Source organism: Podarcis pityusensis, assembly GCF_964106645.2.
Source record: "Podarcis pityusensis genome assembly, chromosome: 14".
In the NCBI taxonomy this organism is placed as follows: domain Eukaryota; kingdom Metazoa; phylum Chordata; class Lepidosauria; order Squamata; family Lacertidae; genus Podarcis; species Podarcis pityusensis.
This window is the reverse complement of record NC_138039.1, coordinates 15281039-15296642: the sequence shown is the minus strand read 5'-3', so window position 1 is coordinate 15296642 and position 15604 is coordinate 15281039. Positions and strand designations below refer to the sequence as shown.

General features: G+C 45.4%; 1 protein-coding gene across 1 annotated transcript in view; it reads left to right on the top strand.

Moving 5' to 3' along the window:
- LOC308463452 (bMERB domain-containing protein 1) overlaps nucleotides 1–15604 on the top strand; it is a 44353-nt gene that overhangs the window by 17188 nt on the left and 11561 nt on the right. Inside the window, exon 2 of the mRNA XM_080981859.1 lies at nucleotides 9872–9995. Coding sequence (XP_080837985.1) covers nucleotides 9872–9995 — 124 coding nt within the window. The remainder of the gene's footprint in view (nucleotides 1–9871; nucleotides 9996–15604) is intronic.

The window sequence follows — 15604 nt, the reverse complement described above, 5'->3', positions numbered from 1 at the left end:
TCCCCTAATTTGCACAATTCTGCAAAGCGATCTTCTCTTCTTGTGCAATCAATTTTTGTGTGTTATTTTCACTGATGCATGGATGTGTATGCACACACCACTATATGCATTTTGGTGCCTGTTACTTGGCTGGGGAAAACTGCGTCGCAAAATTCAGGAAGGGCGGCTTTCGAAGGATGGACTGTGTTTTTCCAGCCTGTGTACTGAACTGAATCTCTCCTCCGCCCCTAGCAGAAGGTAAACTGGGATCTACTGGATGATTTGCTGTAGATTTGCAAGGCTCTCTGACTCCCAATAGCTGATAATTTAGAAAAAGTTTCTCTCGAATGGGTGACCTTTTGCTAATCGCTTATCCTTCAGGCTCAGTGTTCCTCACTTGTAAAACAGGTGTACAAATTGGTTCCTTTTGACCCAGTCTTTTTAGAGTTCCGCTGGCTGATTTTAGAGCTTTCTGTGAAAATCCTTAATTAATTAAGTGGTGACGTGGTTCTTGTGGGCTCCCACCTTTTGACTAAAGTAAAATTTGAAGGAAGGCTTTGCTAGACAACAGGAGGCCTTTTTCAAGACTAAATTCTGTCTGAGAAGTGATTTGGAGGAGTTTACTGCTACTGAAATATTAAACTTTAATCTTCTAATTCCCTTCAGCACCTTTCCCTACCACCCACCACCCCAAAGCAGGAAAACCTCCCTTCTCCCCCTGAACTTCTCTGCCTCCCAGCCATCTTTAATCATCATGAATGAAGATGCTGGTCCTGGGATTGGTCCAACCAAAATGGGGTGGGGCAAGCAAGTGAGCAGGCACTCAATAGGCTGTGGCGCTGAGGCCCACCTAAAAGAAGTAGCCTCTGATTGGTCCCAGCCCACTCTTTGAGAAACACCTATTGTTACAAAGCTTCTCTCTCATTTTCACCTGTCAGGGCAGGGTCTGGCTGCTCCTGTTTGGAAGTGCTGAACACCTGCCACTAAAGGAGAGCAATTAAATGCTTCATAAAGTCACCTCAGACGGCAGCAGTCAGCTATGAAATAGCACCAATCCATTTGCCAAGCAAGAGGCAACAGTGTAAAGCAAACAGCGGAGTCAAAGTGCTGCTTGTAGTGCTTTCAGAGGGCAAATGTATGAAGAAAATCAACCAGAGATGCCTCAGCCATTCTGGCTATTGCTCTTCAGAACTGGCAGCGAAGTCTTAATTAATCCCATTTTACTGACTCATAACAGGAGAGGAAGCATTTTTTGTTTTTTTTAAAAGGAACATTATTTAAAGAGGAATGTTCAGCAAGGCATGTGGTATGTTGATTCCAGTGGTGGGTTTCTCCCCACCTCTGAGGATCAGGGTGTGAGGGTGGACAGAAGTTTGCCAAAGTTTGAATTTTATTTTGCCTACAGAGCAGGGCCCGTAATATCTGTTTGTTAGCCTAAGGCACTTGGCTTATTGAGTGGGGAATTAGTGGTTCCTGTGCAAACACACAGGATATCGACAAAATGCCTCGTCTCCAAGTTCTGTTGCGGTTATTTGACTCCTGACTCTCGTCTAAGCATAGGGAGGGCAAGAAAAAACTAACCAGGGGCGAAAGCTTCCTTTTCCTGCTAGGCCCAGTGTGGTGTAGTGGTGAGAGCAGGCATAGGCAAACTTGGCCCTCCAGATGTTTTGGGACTACAACTCCCATCATCCCTAGCTAACAGGACCAGTGGTCAGGGATGATGGGAGTTGTACTCCCAAAACATCTGGAGAGCTGAGTTTGCCTATGCCTGGGTGAGAGTGTCAGACTTGGGACCTGGGAGACCATGGTTCAAATCACCTTTCAGTCAGTCATGAAGCTTGCTGGATGACCTTGGTTGGACCAGTTGCTGTCTCTTAGCCCCTAACCTACCTTACAGGGTTGCTATGAGGATTAAGTGGTGTGAGGGAGAACCATGTGTGGCACTTTGAGCTTGGAGGGATATCAAGGAAACAAACAAGAAATCATTGTGGGTGCAATGGACATGAAGCCAACAGTGAAATGTATGTGGCTACTATAGTCATTGTGCATTGCTATAATTTGCCTACTGTTACTTCATTAACCCATTAGATTTGGCTTCGGGATCCTTCTTCCTGAGACATGTCCTGTCAGTCCCTTCCCCGATTTATTCAATGTATAATGTATTCTGCAACGGTATTGACACAATAGGTAAAGGTAAAGGGACCCCTGACCATTAGGTCCAGTCATGGCCGACTCTGGGGTTGCGGCGCTCATCTCACTTTATTGTCCGGGGGAGCCAGCGTACAGCTTCTGGGTCATGTGGCCAGCATGACTAAGCTGCTTCTGGTGAACCAGAGCAGTGCACGGAAACACTGTTTACCTTCCCGCTGGAGCGGTACCTATTTATCTACTTGCACTTTGATGTGCTTTTGAACTGCTAGGTCGGCAGGAGCAGGGACCGAGTAACGGGAGCTCATCCCGTTGCGGGGATTTGAACCGCCAACCTTCTGATCAGCAAGTCCTAGGCTCTATGGTTTAACCCACAGTGCCACCCGTGTCCCTTTTATTGATACAATGTTGTTGTTGTTGTTGTTTAGTCGTTTAGTCGTGTCCGACTCTTCGTGACCCCATGGACCAGAGCACGCCAGGCACTTCTGTCCTCCACTGCCTCCCGCAGTTTGATCAAACTCATGCCGGTAGCTTCAAGAACACCATCCAACCATCTCATTCTCTGTCGTCCCCTTCTCCTTGCGCCCTCTATCTTTCCCAACATCAGGGTCTTTTCCAGGGAGTCTTCTCTTCTCATGAGGTGGCCAAAGTATTGGAGCCTCAGCTTCACGATCTGTCCTTCCAGTGAGCACTCAGGGCTGATTTCCTTCAGAATGGAGAGGTTTGATCTTCTTGCAGTCCATGGGACTCTCAAGAGTCTCCTCCAGCACCATAATTCAAAAGCATCAATTCTTCGGCGATCAGCCTTCTTTATGGTCCAGCTCTCACTTCCATACATCACTACTGGGAAAACCATGGCTTTTACTATACGGACCTTTGTTGGCAAGGTGATGTCTCTGCTTTTTAAGATGTTGTCTAGGTTTGCCATCGCCTTTCTCCCAAGGAGCAGGCGTCTTTTAATTTCGTGACTGCTGTCACCATCCGCAGTGATCATGGAGCCCAAGAAAGTAAAATCTCTCACTGCCTCCATTTCTTCCCCTTCTATTTGCCAGGAGGTGATGGGCCCAGTGGCCATGATCTTCGTTTTTTGATGTTGAGCTTCAGACCATATTTTGCGCTTTCCTCTTTCACCCTCATTAAAAGGTTCTTTAATTCCTCTTCACTTTCTGCCATCAAGGTTGTGTCATCTGCATATCTGAGGTTGTTGATATTTCTTCCGGCAATCTTAATTCCGGCTTGGGATTCATCCAGCCCAGCCTTTCGCATGATGAATTCTGCATATAAGTTAAATAAGCAGGGAGACAATATACAGCCTTGCCGTACTCCTTTCCCAATTTTGAACCAATCAGTTGTTCCATATCCAGTTCTAACTGTAGCTTCTTGTCCCACATAGAGATTTCTCAGGAGACAGATGAGGTGATCAGGCACTCCCATTTCTTTAAGAACTTGCCATAGTTTGCTGTGGTCGACACAGTCAAAGGCTTTTGCATAGTCAAAGGCTTTTGCATAGTATTGATACAATACTAGCATGTTAATGGAGCATCCACACATCATTCTGTTTTGTTAGTTGTTCTGTGATGCTTCCCTCGTGTTTCCTCATTATTGCCATCTGGAGAGATGTGCTTCTTCCAGTCTGGGACAACAGAAGTTCTAAGACCTGTGTGGATTGGAAAAGTAGCAGTACAGTGGTACCTCGGGTTAAGAACTTAATTCGTTCTGGAGGTCCGTTCTTAACCTGAAACTGTTCCTAACCTGAGGTACCACTTTAGCTAGTGGGGCCTCCCACTGCCGCTGCACTGCTGCTGCGTGATTTCTGTTCTCATCCTGATGCAAAGTTCTTAACCCGAGGTACTATTTCTGGGTTAGCAGAGTCTGTAACCTGAAGCATCTGTAACCTGAGGTACCACTGTATGTCCACCCTGATACTTGTTCAGGAGCATGCCGCATTGAAACTGAGAACTCATATAACCATCCCAGGAGAACCAATTTAGCCACCTTCAGATCCTTGGAAATAAATGTAATATTAAAAATAAATAAATGCATCCAAGGACAGCAGCCTTGTGTTTAATCTCCATCTTCCAAGCTTCTGTGGAAAAACCCCCAACAGCCGCTCAAACTATTTAATTACTGGCCTGCCTAGGAGTGTTTCATGCACCAGCTCTTGAAAGGAAATCTCCATAGCGGCCTTCCTTGGGCCTTTGTTGGGTTGGGCACAGTCATCTAGAATTATTTATCCAGCTGCTGCAGAGATGGCTGAGCATATCCACTGGCTGATAGGAAGTTGGCTCGCTTTTGCAAAGACTCCCCTGTGATTGTATTGTGTTTGAATGCTGCGTTGAGAATTATTGGGGTGGTGGGGTGTTCTGTGAGACTAGGATTTTGGGGGGGGGGAGAGAGAGAGAACCAGGCTGTTATAAAAAACAGAAGATTGAAGATCCTGGAAGGGGCTTGGATCAGTGGTAGAGCAACTGGTCGCAGGTTCAACCCCTGGCATCTCCAGGCCAAGGTAAGAAGACATCCTTGTCTGTATCCCTGCAAGACTGCTGCTGGATAAACCAATTGACGCAGCATATGGCTGCTTCCAACCTTCCTGTGAAAGAGGAATAGGTAAAGGTAAAGGGACCCCTGACTATTAGGTTCAGTCGCAGACGACTCTGGGGTTGCAGCGCTCATCTCGCTTTATTGGCTGAGGGAGCCGGCATACAGCTTCCGGGTCATGTGGCCAGCATGACTAAGCTGCTTCTGGCAAACCAGAGCAGCGCACGGAAACACCGTTTACCTTCCCGCAGGAGTGGTACCTATTTATCTACTTGCACTTCGTGCTTTCGAACTTCTAGGTTGGCAGGAGCAGGGACTGAGCAACGGGAGCTCACCCCGTCGTGGGGATTCGAACCGCCTACCTTCTGATCGGCAAGTCCTAGGCTCTGTGGTTTAGCCCACAGCACCACCCGCGTCCCCCAAAAGGAATAGGAAGCAGCTAAATCAAGCATGGAAAACCTGAGACCCGGGGAGATGTCATGATTAAAATGGCACTACTGCAATCCAAGCACCCATTTGAATGCAGTCAAGACCACAGAAAGCAACGAGACTTTGCATGCTTCTTTGTGCACTAGGCTGTACTTTGTTCTTTTGGAAGACTTCTACAAAGGCATTTTGTTAGTTAAGCTGGCAGAAACAGATTTAATTGAATATTTAGAGTAAATGATATTAAGGCCTGATTCTCAGGGCTACCAATTTCCTCACCAAGACTATAATGCAAAGGATGATGTTGCACAGACCTAGGAACCTAGAAAGCAGCGGGATACTGACCAACATATATATCTCAGAATTGTCTGCCTACACTGAATAGCAGTGACTTTCAGGCATCTTTTCCAGGACAAACTGGACATGCTGAGGACTGGAGCTTGTAAAAGCATATGAAGAGCCTGCTTCTTCCATCTATTCCAGCATCTTCTTCTTGCAGTGGCCAACCAGATCCTTATGGGAAACCTGCAAGCAGAACCTGAACAACACCACACTCTGACCACTGGTCCTGCTAGCTAGGGATGATGGGAGTTGTAGTCCAACAACAGCTGGAGATCCAAGTTTGGCAAACCCTGGCATAGGACAACCCAGAATGAGATGCAAAGAGGCATTGGGGTTCTTGCATTAAAGGAAATGTAGGTTCCCTCATCTCTCTGAAATGTAATCATCAGAAGTAACAGATGAAATTATGGTACGGTTTGTCACTGAAGGCCGGAACAAAGTCATTTATTTGTTGCACATGAGAAAAACTAAAAAGTTCGCCCCCCCCTTTGGTGGGTTGGGAGGGGGAGAGAGGTAAAGTGTGATGCTCATGGACTGTGTGATTAAACACTTAGCCAAGTAGAGCTGTTAAAAATTGACAGACACAGCAGGCAAGGAATAATTAGAGTGTCAGAATTTCCCCATGAGGGAGGCGGCGGGAGTTAGCGGGTAACATGGACCATTTAATGAGAAAGGCAGAAAGGGATTTGGGAAACGTCAACAGCAGTGCCGTCAATCAGTGCTTTTATAGACCACAGCTGAGAAACTCATGTCCAGAACCAAAGCTTGAGGACCACATTCAGTTGGGGAACACTAAATGGTTGCGTTGTGCTTAAATTCCATAGTTTCGTCCCAAGGCAGCAAACTTGGACTGGGATAATCATGGCTCCCTTCTAAACTGCTGTCTGTCTGTTGACTGAACCTTGTCTCGCGTGGTTTAGAATGAGGTCCAGGCTGACTTGTTGCTCCCCCAAATTTTCAGGAATGAAGGAGTGAATTTGTGTGCATGCATTTCACTTGGGGTCAACATCTGTGGAGGTTTTTCAGCAGAGGCTTCCAGGCCACCTATCCTGTTCCAATAATACAATCCTCAACAATTGCTCCAAAACCTGCAATGGAAAGAAACTTAGATTCTCTTCCCTCTACCCCCACGCTGCCCCAATTCAAGTCAACTGCCCCAAAGACAGCAATCATTGATCTTTTTGTTGAGAGGAAGAATTAATTCCAGTCCATTAGACTCCAATTCATTATCTCTGGCAGTTTCCTGAGGAATCCAAATGCAGTCTGTTTACAAAATCACTCTGAAAGTCCCAGACTGTGGGGAGATAAAATGTCATCAGGCTTTCAGGAAAGCATAGAAGTGAGGAAGGCTTACCAAGATGGTTTGGGGTGTGACAACCTCTCATTTCTAATTATTACTGACTGTAATGTTTGTATATCATTGCTATTCTACTTTCACCTTACAATTTTCTATTTTATATACCTGCCAACTAATGTTTCATTCCATGCATCTGTCAAAATGGGCTTGAGTCTATGAAAGCTTACGTTATAATACATTACTTAGCCTTTAAGGTGCCGCAAACCTCTTCGTTGTGTATTTTGGTTTATTATCTTCAGTCCACAAGGCAGAGTATTTTGACAGCTGGGGACTTCCTTTACAGAATTTATTTTAGCATTAACAAAGAGAACCCAGACACCTGAAAATGCCTTTACAAAATTCTTCTCTAGAAATTAGCTTGCAGCTAAACCAAGCAAGGCAAGGGGAAAGGCAATATTTTCCCAGTTTTGCATGGCACAACGGTCAGGTTTATAAATTCATGAACATCACTTCAACCTACCTGCAGCCTGTGATAATCGTCAGAATCTCTTCTTTGTGTGCCTCCTCCACAAGAGGTTTGGAGGGTGGCAACACAAGAACAGACCTTTTCTGTGGTGGCTCCTCATTTGTGAAATGCTCTCCCCAGGGAGGTTTGGCTGGGGCCTTCATTATACACCTTTAAGCACCAGGCAAAAATGTTCCTCTTCAACCAGGCCTTGGGCTGGTTAACATCTTATACCCCTCTTAAATGAGTTTGGGGGGTATTGGTTTATTTGTTCTTGTTTTTATTACATATTTTGGTATTTTTCCTTGTGTTTTTATGCTGTGAACCACCATGAGATTTTTGGATGAAGGATGGTATGCAAATGTAAACAACAACAACGGCAACTGAAGATGCCTTTTCTAAATCAGACCCTTGGTCCATCTAGATCCCCATTGTCCATGCTGGCTCTGCAGGGCTTTAGGAAGGAATGCCCTCACAACCCAACCTGGGGATGCCAGGAATTGAACCAGGAACCTTCTGTAGCGGATGATCTACAGCCCTTCTCCTCAGGAATGCTGTAGAACAGCGTTTCTCAACCTGTGGGTCCCCAGATGTTGTTGAACTACAACTCCCATCACCCCGGGCTAGCAAGGCCAGAGTTCAGGGATGATGGGAGTTGTAGTCCAACAACATCTGGGGACCCACAGGTTGAGAACTGCTGCTGTAGAACAAAGATAGGGACTGGGCAGAGGAGGAATGGTGGAGACCGTCTCCCCATCCTGACCCCTCCAAGGAGGAGGAAGACAGTATAGATTTACAGCAGGGGTTTGAGGGAGGTCACAGGTCAGAGGTAGATGAGGGGGAAAGTTGGGAAATCATGGGAGAGCCAGAACAACACCCGGCTGACATGTCATTAGAAAGCATTCCAGACCCTCCATCTCCCAGAACCCAGCGAGCCTTAAAAGTAGGAGAGCAAAGACCTTAAAGACAGAGGGCACGTAGCAGCACCTGTAGAAGAGGAATGAGGAAGTGGGAGAGACGGCGGGGGATGGAAATTCACTCAGGACAACGGCCTTATCCAAAAGGCTGGGTTCTATAGCCTCTCTGTGCAAACACTGAAATAAAGAAGGATGCTAAGAAACTTTTCCTTGTCTTTATAATTCCTAGGCAACCAGCCGGAAGCTGCTGACAGCATCTTGACAGATAGGGAATATCAGACCTGGGGCCAACTAGGTCTCTCTATCTGGCCCTCTTCCCAGGTCATGCCTCTTCCCTAGCCATCCCCTTCACTGGTTCTGCTTCTCATTCCCCTGGAGTATTTCTGCCTGGCCCAAATGTACCCTAGAACTCTGCTGCTTACTTGTCTAGATAGTGTACAGAAAGGTTGTGTGAGAACTCACTTGCCTCTATGGACCTTTGGTCTGCTCCAGCAGGACTCTGCTTCCCACAGTGACATGAAGGGAGATGGAGTGGACTGCAACAGAAATTTTTAGGGTAGCAAAATCACTTGACCCAGCAAAAGGTAGAATCTGAGGTGGCCCCTTTTGACCTCTGCTGTTGTGAAATCGGTGACTTCCCTCTCTCCCATTCTCATGTATACCTATGTATTTTTTTATATATATATCCAAGGTGATATTATTGTGCAGCCCCAGTGAATGTTCCCGCCCATTGTGACGATTTCCATTTCCACTAATGATGTTGTTTTAAAGCTTGTACCATCTGGTTCTCCTCTCATCTGCTTTTAACCTGTGAACCTTCTATGGCTTGCTGTGCCATCACATAAATTATTGCTGAACTCCGAGGTCTCCGTCTTAATGCAATCCGTGTTCACAAATACTTTATTGCTCCACAACCTTCCTCTGGAATACCGGTGCAAAAATATGCTTTTAAGCAAGCTACTGAATAATTTCATTTAAAAAGGAAGAAAACCAGAAAAGTGAGTTTGTATTTGAAATGGGAAGTACTTAGCCAAACCATGAAAGTTGAAGTGAGGTTATTGTTTCATGATCACTGAGATGGAAGTAGCTAAGCAGCTGATCTGAGATTTCTCCCCCTCCGTGCTGTGTAAAATGATGAAGGAACCACAGTGGCTATCTCTGGTCCTGCGTATGTCAGAAGCTGCAGGATCTGATTGTAGCTCCCCATGGAGCTCAGCAGGTTCAGCAGAAAATCTGCCAAACTGCCCAAAATGTTTAAGGGGAAAATGAGGGAGGGAGAAGCTACAAAACAACAACAACAACAACCCAAAGAGAACTGAACATGCTCAGTGGGCTTTGAATGCCATTTCTTTTAGGGGGAATGAAAACCAAGATGAAGAATGGTAATGGAATGGAGTCTCCTGCGAGAGGGCGTGGCTGGCTGGCTGCAACCCTAAACAAGAGCATTGCAGTTCCTGCTTGATATAGCTATACCCTATTGCCATACCCTATAGTTACACAGTTTGAGAATATTCAGCTTATTTATAGGTAAACGGGAAGGCTTATGATATCATATCAGAACCCCTGAACACATTCAAGCCTCACTATCTAAGGTATGTGACTCTTCCTAAAGATGGAAGAACTCCATGTGATTTGTTCTGTCTTCTTTTATTTAAAAGACTCTTAAGCCAACATGAGCAAACCCTCATTTATTTCCTGTCTGTCTTAAATCCTGTACAGATCAGCTTGACATCATTTCGATGGCTGAAACTACCATGATGCCCGAGGAGATAGAACTGGAGATGGCAAAGATCCAGAGACTTCGGGAAGTCTTAGTCAGAAGAGAATCAGAGCTCAGGTTTATGTAAGTAAATAGTTTTTTCTCAGTGATGGGTGGTACCCATTGGGACTGGTGAGGTGGAAGGCAGGGAGCCCAAACAGTGGATGGAGCCAGAGTCAATGGCAAGCGGGTCCAAAATTCACAAGAAGGTTAAAAGTACATGGGGGAAAGTTCTGCATGGGAAGGTCAAAAGTTCATCCTAGGAATCTGAAAATTCACAGGACGTAGAAATGTAACCAGGACTCTGTCCTCTTTCCGATTGGCTAAAAGGCCAGGAGGAGTGGAAATACTGGATATAAGTCCAACCAGAAGATGGGGTAGTTAGTGGAAGGAAGTTGTGGAGTCAGAGAGTGGATCTATACTCATCGTTTATAGCATTAAAAATGCATTATTAAAATATGACACCAGAGGGCGCTGCAGAGCACTGAGCCACTGACGAAGGGAAATTGCCATTGGACCTTATAGAATGTTCACTTTAATCACGTTTAGAAGATCAATGTAGATCCAACCAGAGATTTGAAGAACTGAAGTCCTGCAAAAGAGAAGAGTTGAAAAACTGGAAAGTGTTAGAGATGGGCACACATAATTTTGTATAGCTATTTTTTATTAGGCAACTAATATACGGAATTTTAAAATCCGCTCAGTAATTCTTCTGTTGTAGCAACGATGCATGATTTTAAACTTTTATTCCTTATATAGTATTTTATTGTATTACAATTAAGTGTAAGCGTTCAACACAGGTACGCCGTGGACCTCCCACACTTTGGGCACCCCTGTTAAAGATCTAAAGGCTAAGGCACTGGAATTCTGGGTAAATAAAGATGGCAGCCACCCCCACAGATGGCAGCCAAGCTTCAGTCCCATTCACTAGTGGCTCGGCTGCCAACCCAACACTAAAATAGGCACCCAGGGGCCCTAAGCGAAGGGTGGTGAGGGGAACTTCTCAGTCAGGCCCAGGAGGTGACCTTCTAGCACCTGGGCCCCTCAGCCATTGCCCAAGCCGACTGGCACCAGCCTTCCTGCTATCTCCTGCTATTACAACGTCAATCAGGGAAGCCAAGTTTCAAGCCTGTAGCAAATTTACAGCAAGGGATTAAAAGCTTCTGGAAATGAAGGGCCTTGTCAGCACAGCCATTAAGTATGTCACGATCAAAATAGTAGTTAGGAGCAATTGCACCTTCAGGAGCAATTGCAGGATTAGGAGCCACCCAGACCTGGTACTGCACAGTCAAGTAAACACCTGTCTTGTCAAATTCCATCTAGACCCAGTGAGTCAGAGTCAAATCCGTGCCTTGTGAGCACTGAATTTTCCCCCCTGACGTTTTGCATCTCGAACAGTGCAGAGCATTTGCAATCAAAATGTTTTTTCTCCCCTGTAGAAAAGGCTACGGAGGGAGCCATCTGTCTATCGTGCTTTGTTCATTGACTTTTCCTCCCTCGGCCTGTTTGTTTTTCGTTTCCAGTTTGCCCTTTTAATTTCCCCAGTGTTCACAATGGAAGCTTCGCTCGGCACTATTTATCACTGATCAGGTGGGAAGATGTGAAGGCCGCCGCTGGGAGAGCTTTGGCAAATCTCTCCTGTTTGACTGTGGCTTTGCCTTCTTTCCCCATAATTTGTCCTCCCAGGAACCAGGGCCAGCCCAAGACATTTTGCCGCTTGAGGCAAACTGGAAAATGATGCCTCCCACTGGCAGCTGTAACTCTGTGAGGGGAACAGGAGTCTCTTAACAACTCTGAAAATTCTTAAACTAGAACTTCCATATAACTTTGGGCAAAGTAATGACTGTTTAAAAGAAGTATGCTTGTTCTTTAAACATACAGTACGAATGTGGCCTAAGAATAGACCCAATTAAGTCAATGGGACATGTTACTGACTTCAATCCCATTCATCCCAATGGGGCTGTACTCTAAGCCAAGGGTAGTCTTTGTGCCCTCCATATATTAAAAGGTAAAGGTAAAGGGACCCCTGACAGTTAAGTCCAGTCATGAACGACTCTGGGGTTGCAGCGCTCATCTAGCTTTACAGGCCAAGGGAGCCAGCGTTTGTCCGCTCCGCAGACAGTTTTTCCGGGTCATGTGGCCAGCGTGACTAAGCTGCTTCTGGCGCAACGGAACACTGACACCAGAGCAGCGCACGGAAACGCTGTTTACCTTCCCACCAGAGCGGTAGCTATTAATCTACTTGCATTGGGGGGGGGCATGCTTTCGAACTGCTAAGTTGGCAGGAGCTGGGACAGAGCAATGGGAGCTCACCCCATTGTGCGGATTTGAACCGCCAACCTTCTGATTGGCAAGCCCAAGGCTCAGTGGTTTAGACCACAGCGGCACCCGCGTCCCTCCAGATATTGCTAGATGGCAAATTCCATTGGTCATGCTGGCTGGGGCTGATGGGAGTTGTAGTCCAACAATCTCTGGAGGGCTCCACATTGGCAACCCCTGTGCTTAGCATGTGATGCTCTACATCTGGAGTATTAATGGTTGATGTTTTATTGAGTTTTTAATGTTGGGAGCTGCCCAGAGTGGCTGGGGCAACCCAGTCCAATGGGTAGCATATGATTAATAATAATAATAATAATAATAATAATAATAATAATAATAAATATATTAATAATCCCTATTTGGAGACTTGAGATCTCACTGCTTGGCACCAGCAGATCCCCTGTTCCTCACAATATCCAGTATCCATTCCCCAGAGAGGCATTTCATTTCTTAAGGCAGTTAATAATAGCTACCAAGTGTGCTGCTTCATAATCTCGGGAGCAATTATATCTCATGTTGCAGAGCATGTAGAGAGACCCGACTTTGCACTGGTAATCAAGCGCCTAGCAGGCGGCCCAACCATTTTGTCTGCTGGCCAGAAAAGGCAGTTAGTCCGTGTCCTCCTCTGGCTGCTTCCAATTAGAGAGTGGTTTCTTCTTCCAGTTGCCCTCTTGCCTCCCCTCTGCAGAGAACCAAGATGACCCCCTGCTTGGTCTGAAATACTTTCATAAATATTAACAGGGCCCTGGAAATGTTGCTCTGGTAAATCTTATATAGACAGCGGATCTGTGTAGAGAGGTGTGTGTGTGAGGGAGGGAGAGGGAGGGGGGGGGAGAGAGAGGGAGAGAGGGAGAGAGGGCATCAGGATTGTGCCTCCCAGCCCTGTTCCCTGAAGTCCAGTGACCCATGTACATACCTAAGGCCAAGGGGTCTGTACCCATCTCTGCAGGCTACAGATGGTGCATTCCTTTATAATTATAATTATAATTATAATTATAATAATAATAATATGCCGGCCATCTGACTGGGTTGTCCCAGCCACTCTGGGCGGCTCCCAACAGAATATTAAAAACACGATAAAACATGAAACATAAACAGAGCTGCCTTCAGATGTCTTCTAAAAGTCAGATAGTTGTTTATTTCCTTGACATCTGATGGGAGGGCGTTCCACAGGGTGGGTGCCACCACTGAGAAGGCCCTCTGCCTGGTTCCTGTAACCTCACTTCTTGCAGGGAGGGAACCACCAGAAGGCCCTCAGAGCTGGACCTCAGTGTCCGGGCTGAATGATGGAGGTGGAGATGCTCCTTCAGGTATACTGGGCCAAGGCCGTTTAGGGCTTTAAAGGTCAGCACCAACATTTGATGAGTTGAGTCTGCACTGATGTGAAAACTCCTGCAGATACCAGCACCTTCAGGCTGTGCCGCCAGAAGTGTGGTTCTAGATCAGATACTTTGCCGGTCTTCTTATATTCCGATGACTTCACTAGAGAGATGCCTGGCGGTGCTGGCTCAAGCATCTTCCCCATTTCAAGCGTTCCTTCTCCTCCAGGAAAACTGTTGCCTTCTAATTAATGCAGTAATTTCCCACAAAGACAATCGTTCTCGTGATATGAATCCCATTTCTCAAAGTGCTGTTGCACAGAACATAATAGGCAGTTTGCTCATTGCTGAGTATGTGTTTAATATTGGTTCCTCCCCACCCCCAAGAGAGAAGCAACATTTTAAGATGGTTAATTAAAGGAAAAGGCGCTGCCGTTTAATGCAATGAAGCCTGTGTGTGTGTGTGTGTGTGTGTGTGTCTGTGTCTGTGTCTGTGTCTGTCTGTGTCTGTGCATAGCTGTCAATTTTTCCCTTTTCTTGTGAGGAATCCTATTCGAAATAAGGGAATTTCCCTTAAAAAAAAGGGAAACGTTGACAGCTATGTGTCTGTGTAAAGCCGGTTCTGTGATCTGAAGGAACCAAGCAAGAGCCTCAGAGAGGAAACCTAAGAATTCTAAGCTGGGCTGCAATCCTTTGCTCCATGGAAAGTCATTGCGGGAGCCGTAGGACAGCACAGATTTCCTCTTTTGCGGTGGATAGAGAGGTCTATGTGTAGAGCACATAGTAGTGGCAGCTGATGCCCACTGGGACTGGTTGGAGGGACAACAAGGAGCCCGACAGTAGGTGGCACCAGAGCCAACCAACCAATTCTAGGTTTGTCCCCATCCTCCTCCCTGCTGAGTTCCATAAGGGCAGCATTGAGACTAAAAAGTTGGAAGCTGATAGCCAGGACTGGTTTTGTAAGCAGGAAGCCAGGCAGGTGGTGTGTGGCTGAGGGCAGAATGAGGTTGATGGGGCAGCACCCCATTCATCTGAATGGACTAGCTTCCACCGCCTTGTGCCAGTCATGCAATGGCTACTATAAGGTGGTGTGCCAAAACACAAAATGGCTGCCATGGAGGCGTGAGTGGCTGAGTCTACCCAAAAAGGAACTGATCAGGAAGAGCAAACCAATTCTCAGGAGGATATCATTATGGAGACCTTTTGTGGGCATCCTAGGAGGTCATGAGAGCTACCCTGGCATCTGTGGGAACTGTGACCTCTGGATTACACTGCTAAAAATATATTTTTCATATAAGTACTAGTAAAAATCAACAACCAACAGACAACAAGCACCATCTTAGAACAAAAATGCAGATTAACTGAGAACCTGCATTACTTTTATTGACAAGCACACAGAAAAAACTCCTCTGCAGCAAAGAGAATTAATATCTCGTATGATTGCAGGATATGTTATTGGAAAAGGATTCTGATCTCAGCAACAACAGAATATGATGCCAAAATGTATGACTACACAGTCGTGACTAAGCTTACAAGTTGTATGAGAGGGAAAGAAGGGAGGCAGAAACTCAATAGATTATTATTTATTATATTTATTCATTGCCTTTTGCTCTGAAATGCCTCTAAGTGAATTTAAAAACAGCAAAAAAAACCCCAAGATCTTAAGCACTTAACCATATATATCAGAACTGGAGTTTGTGACCTGTGAATGGAACATGTTATTGACTTCTAAGCTGAACAATTCTTCTTCTTCTTCTTGTGACCAAAAATTGTACTTTCTTTCTTCTTCTTCTTGCATATTAATGTTTCTATTTATTCAATTGCATTTTTTCCTTCCTGTTTTCCTATTTCTTACATATTTTTAATAAATATAAACGCTGAATGTAACTGACCTGTAGAAAGGACTCTATGAATTGAAAAAAAGGGTCGTAGGTACCCTTGTTAAGTATGAAAAACCTTTAATAAAAACAACCTCAAAGGGGAAATAAATAAACATTAAATAAATAAATAAATAAATATAAAAACAATGTTCATTAATCAAACTGATTCCACAGG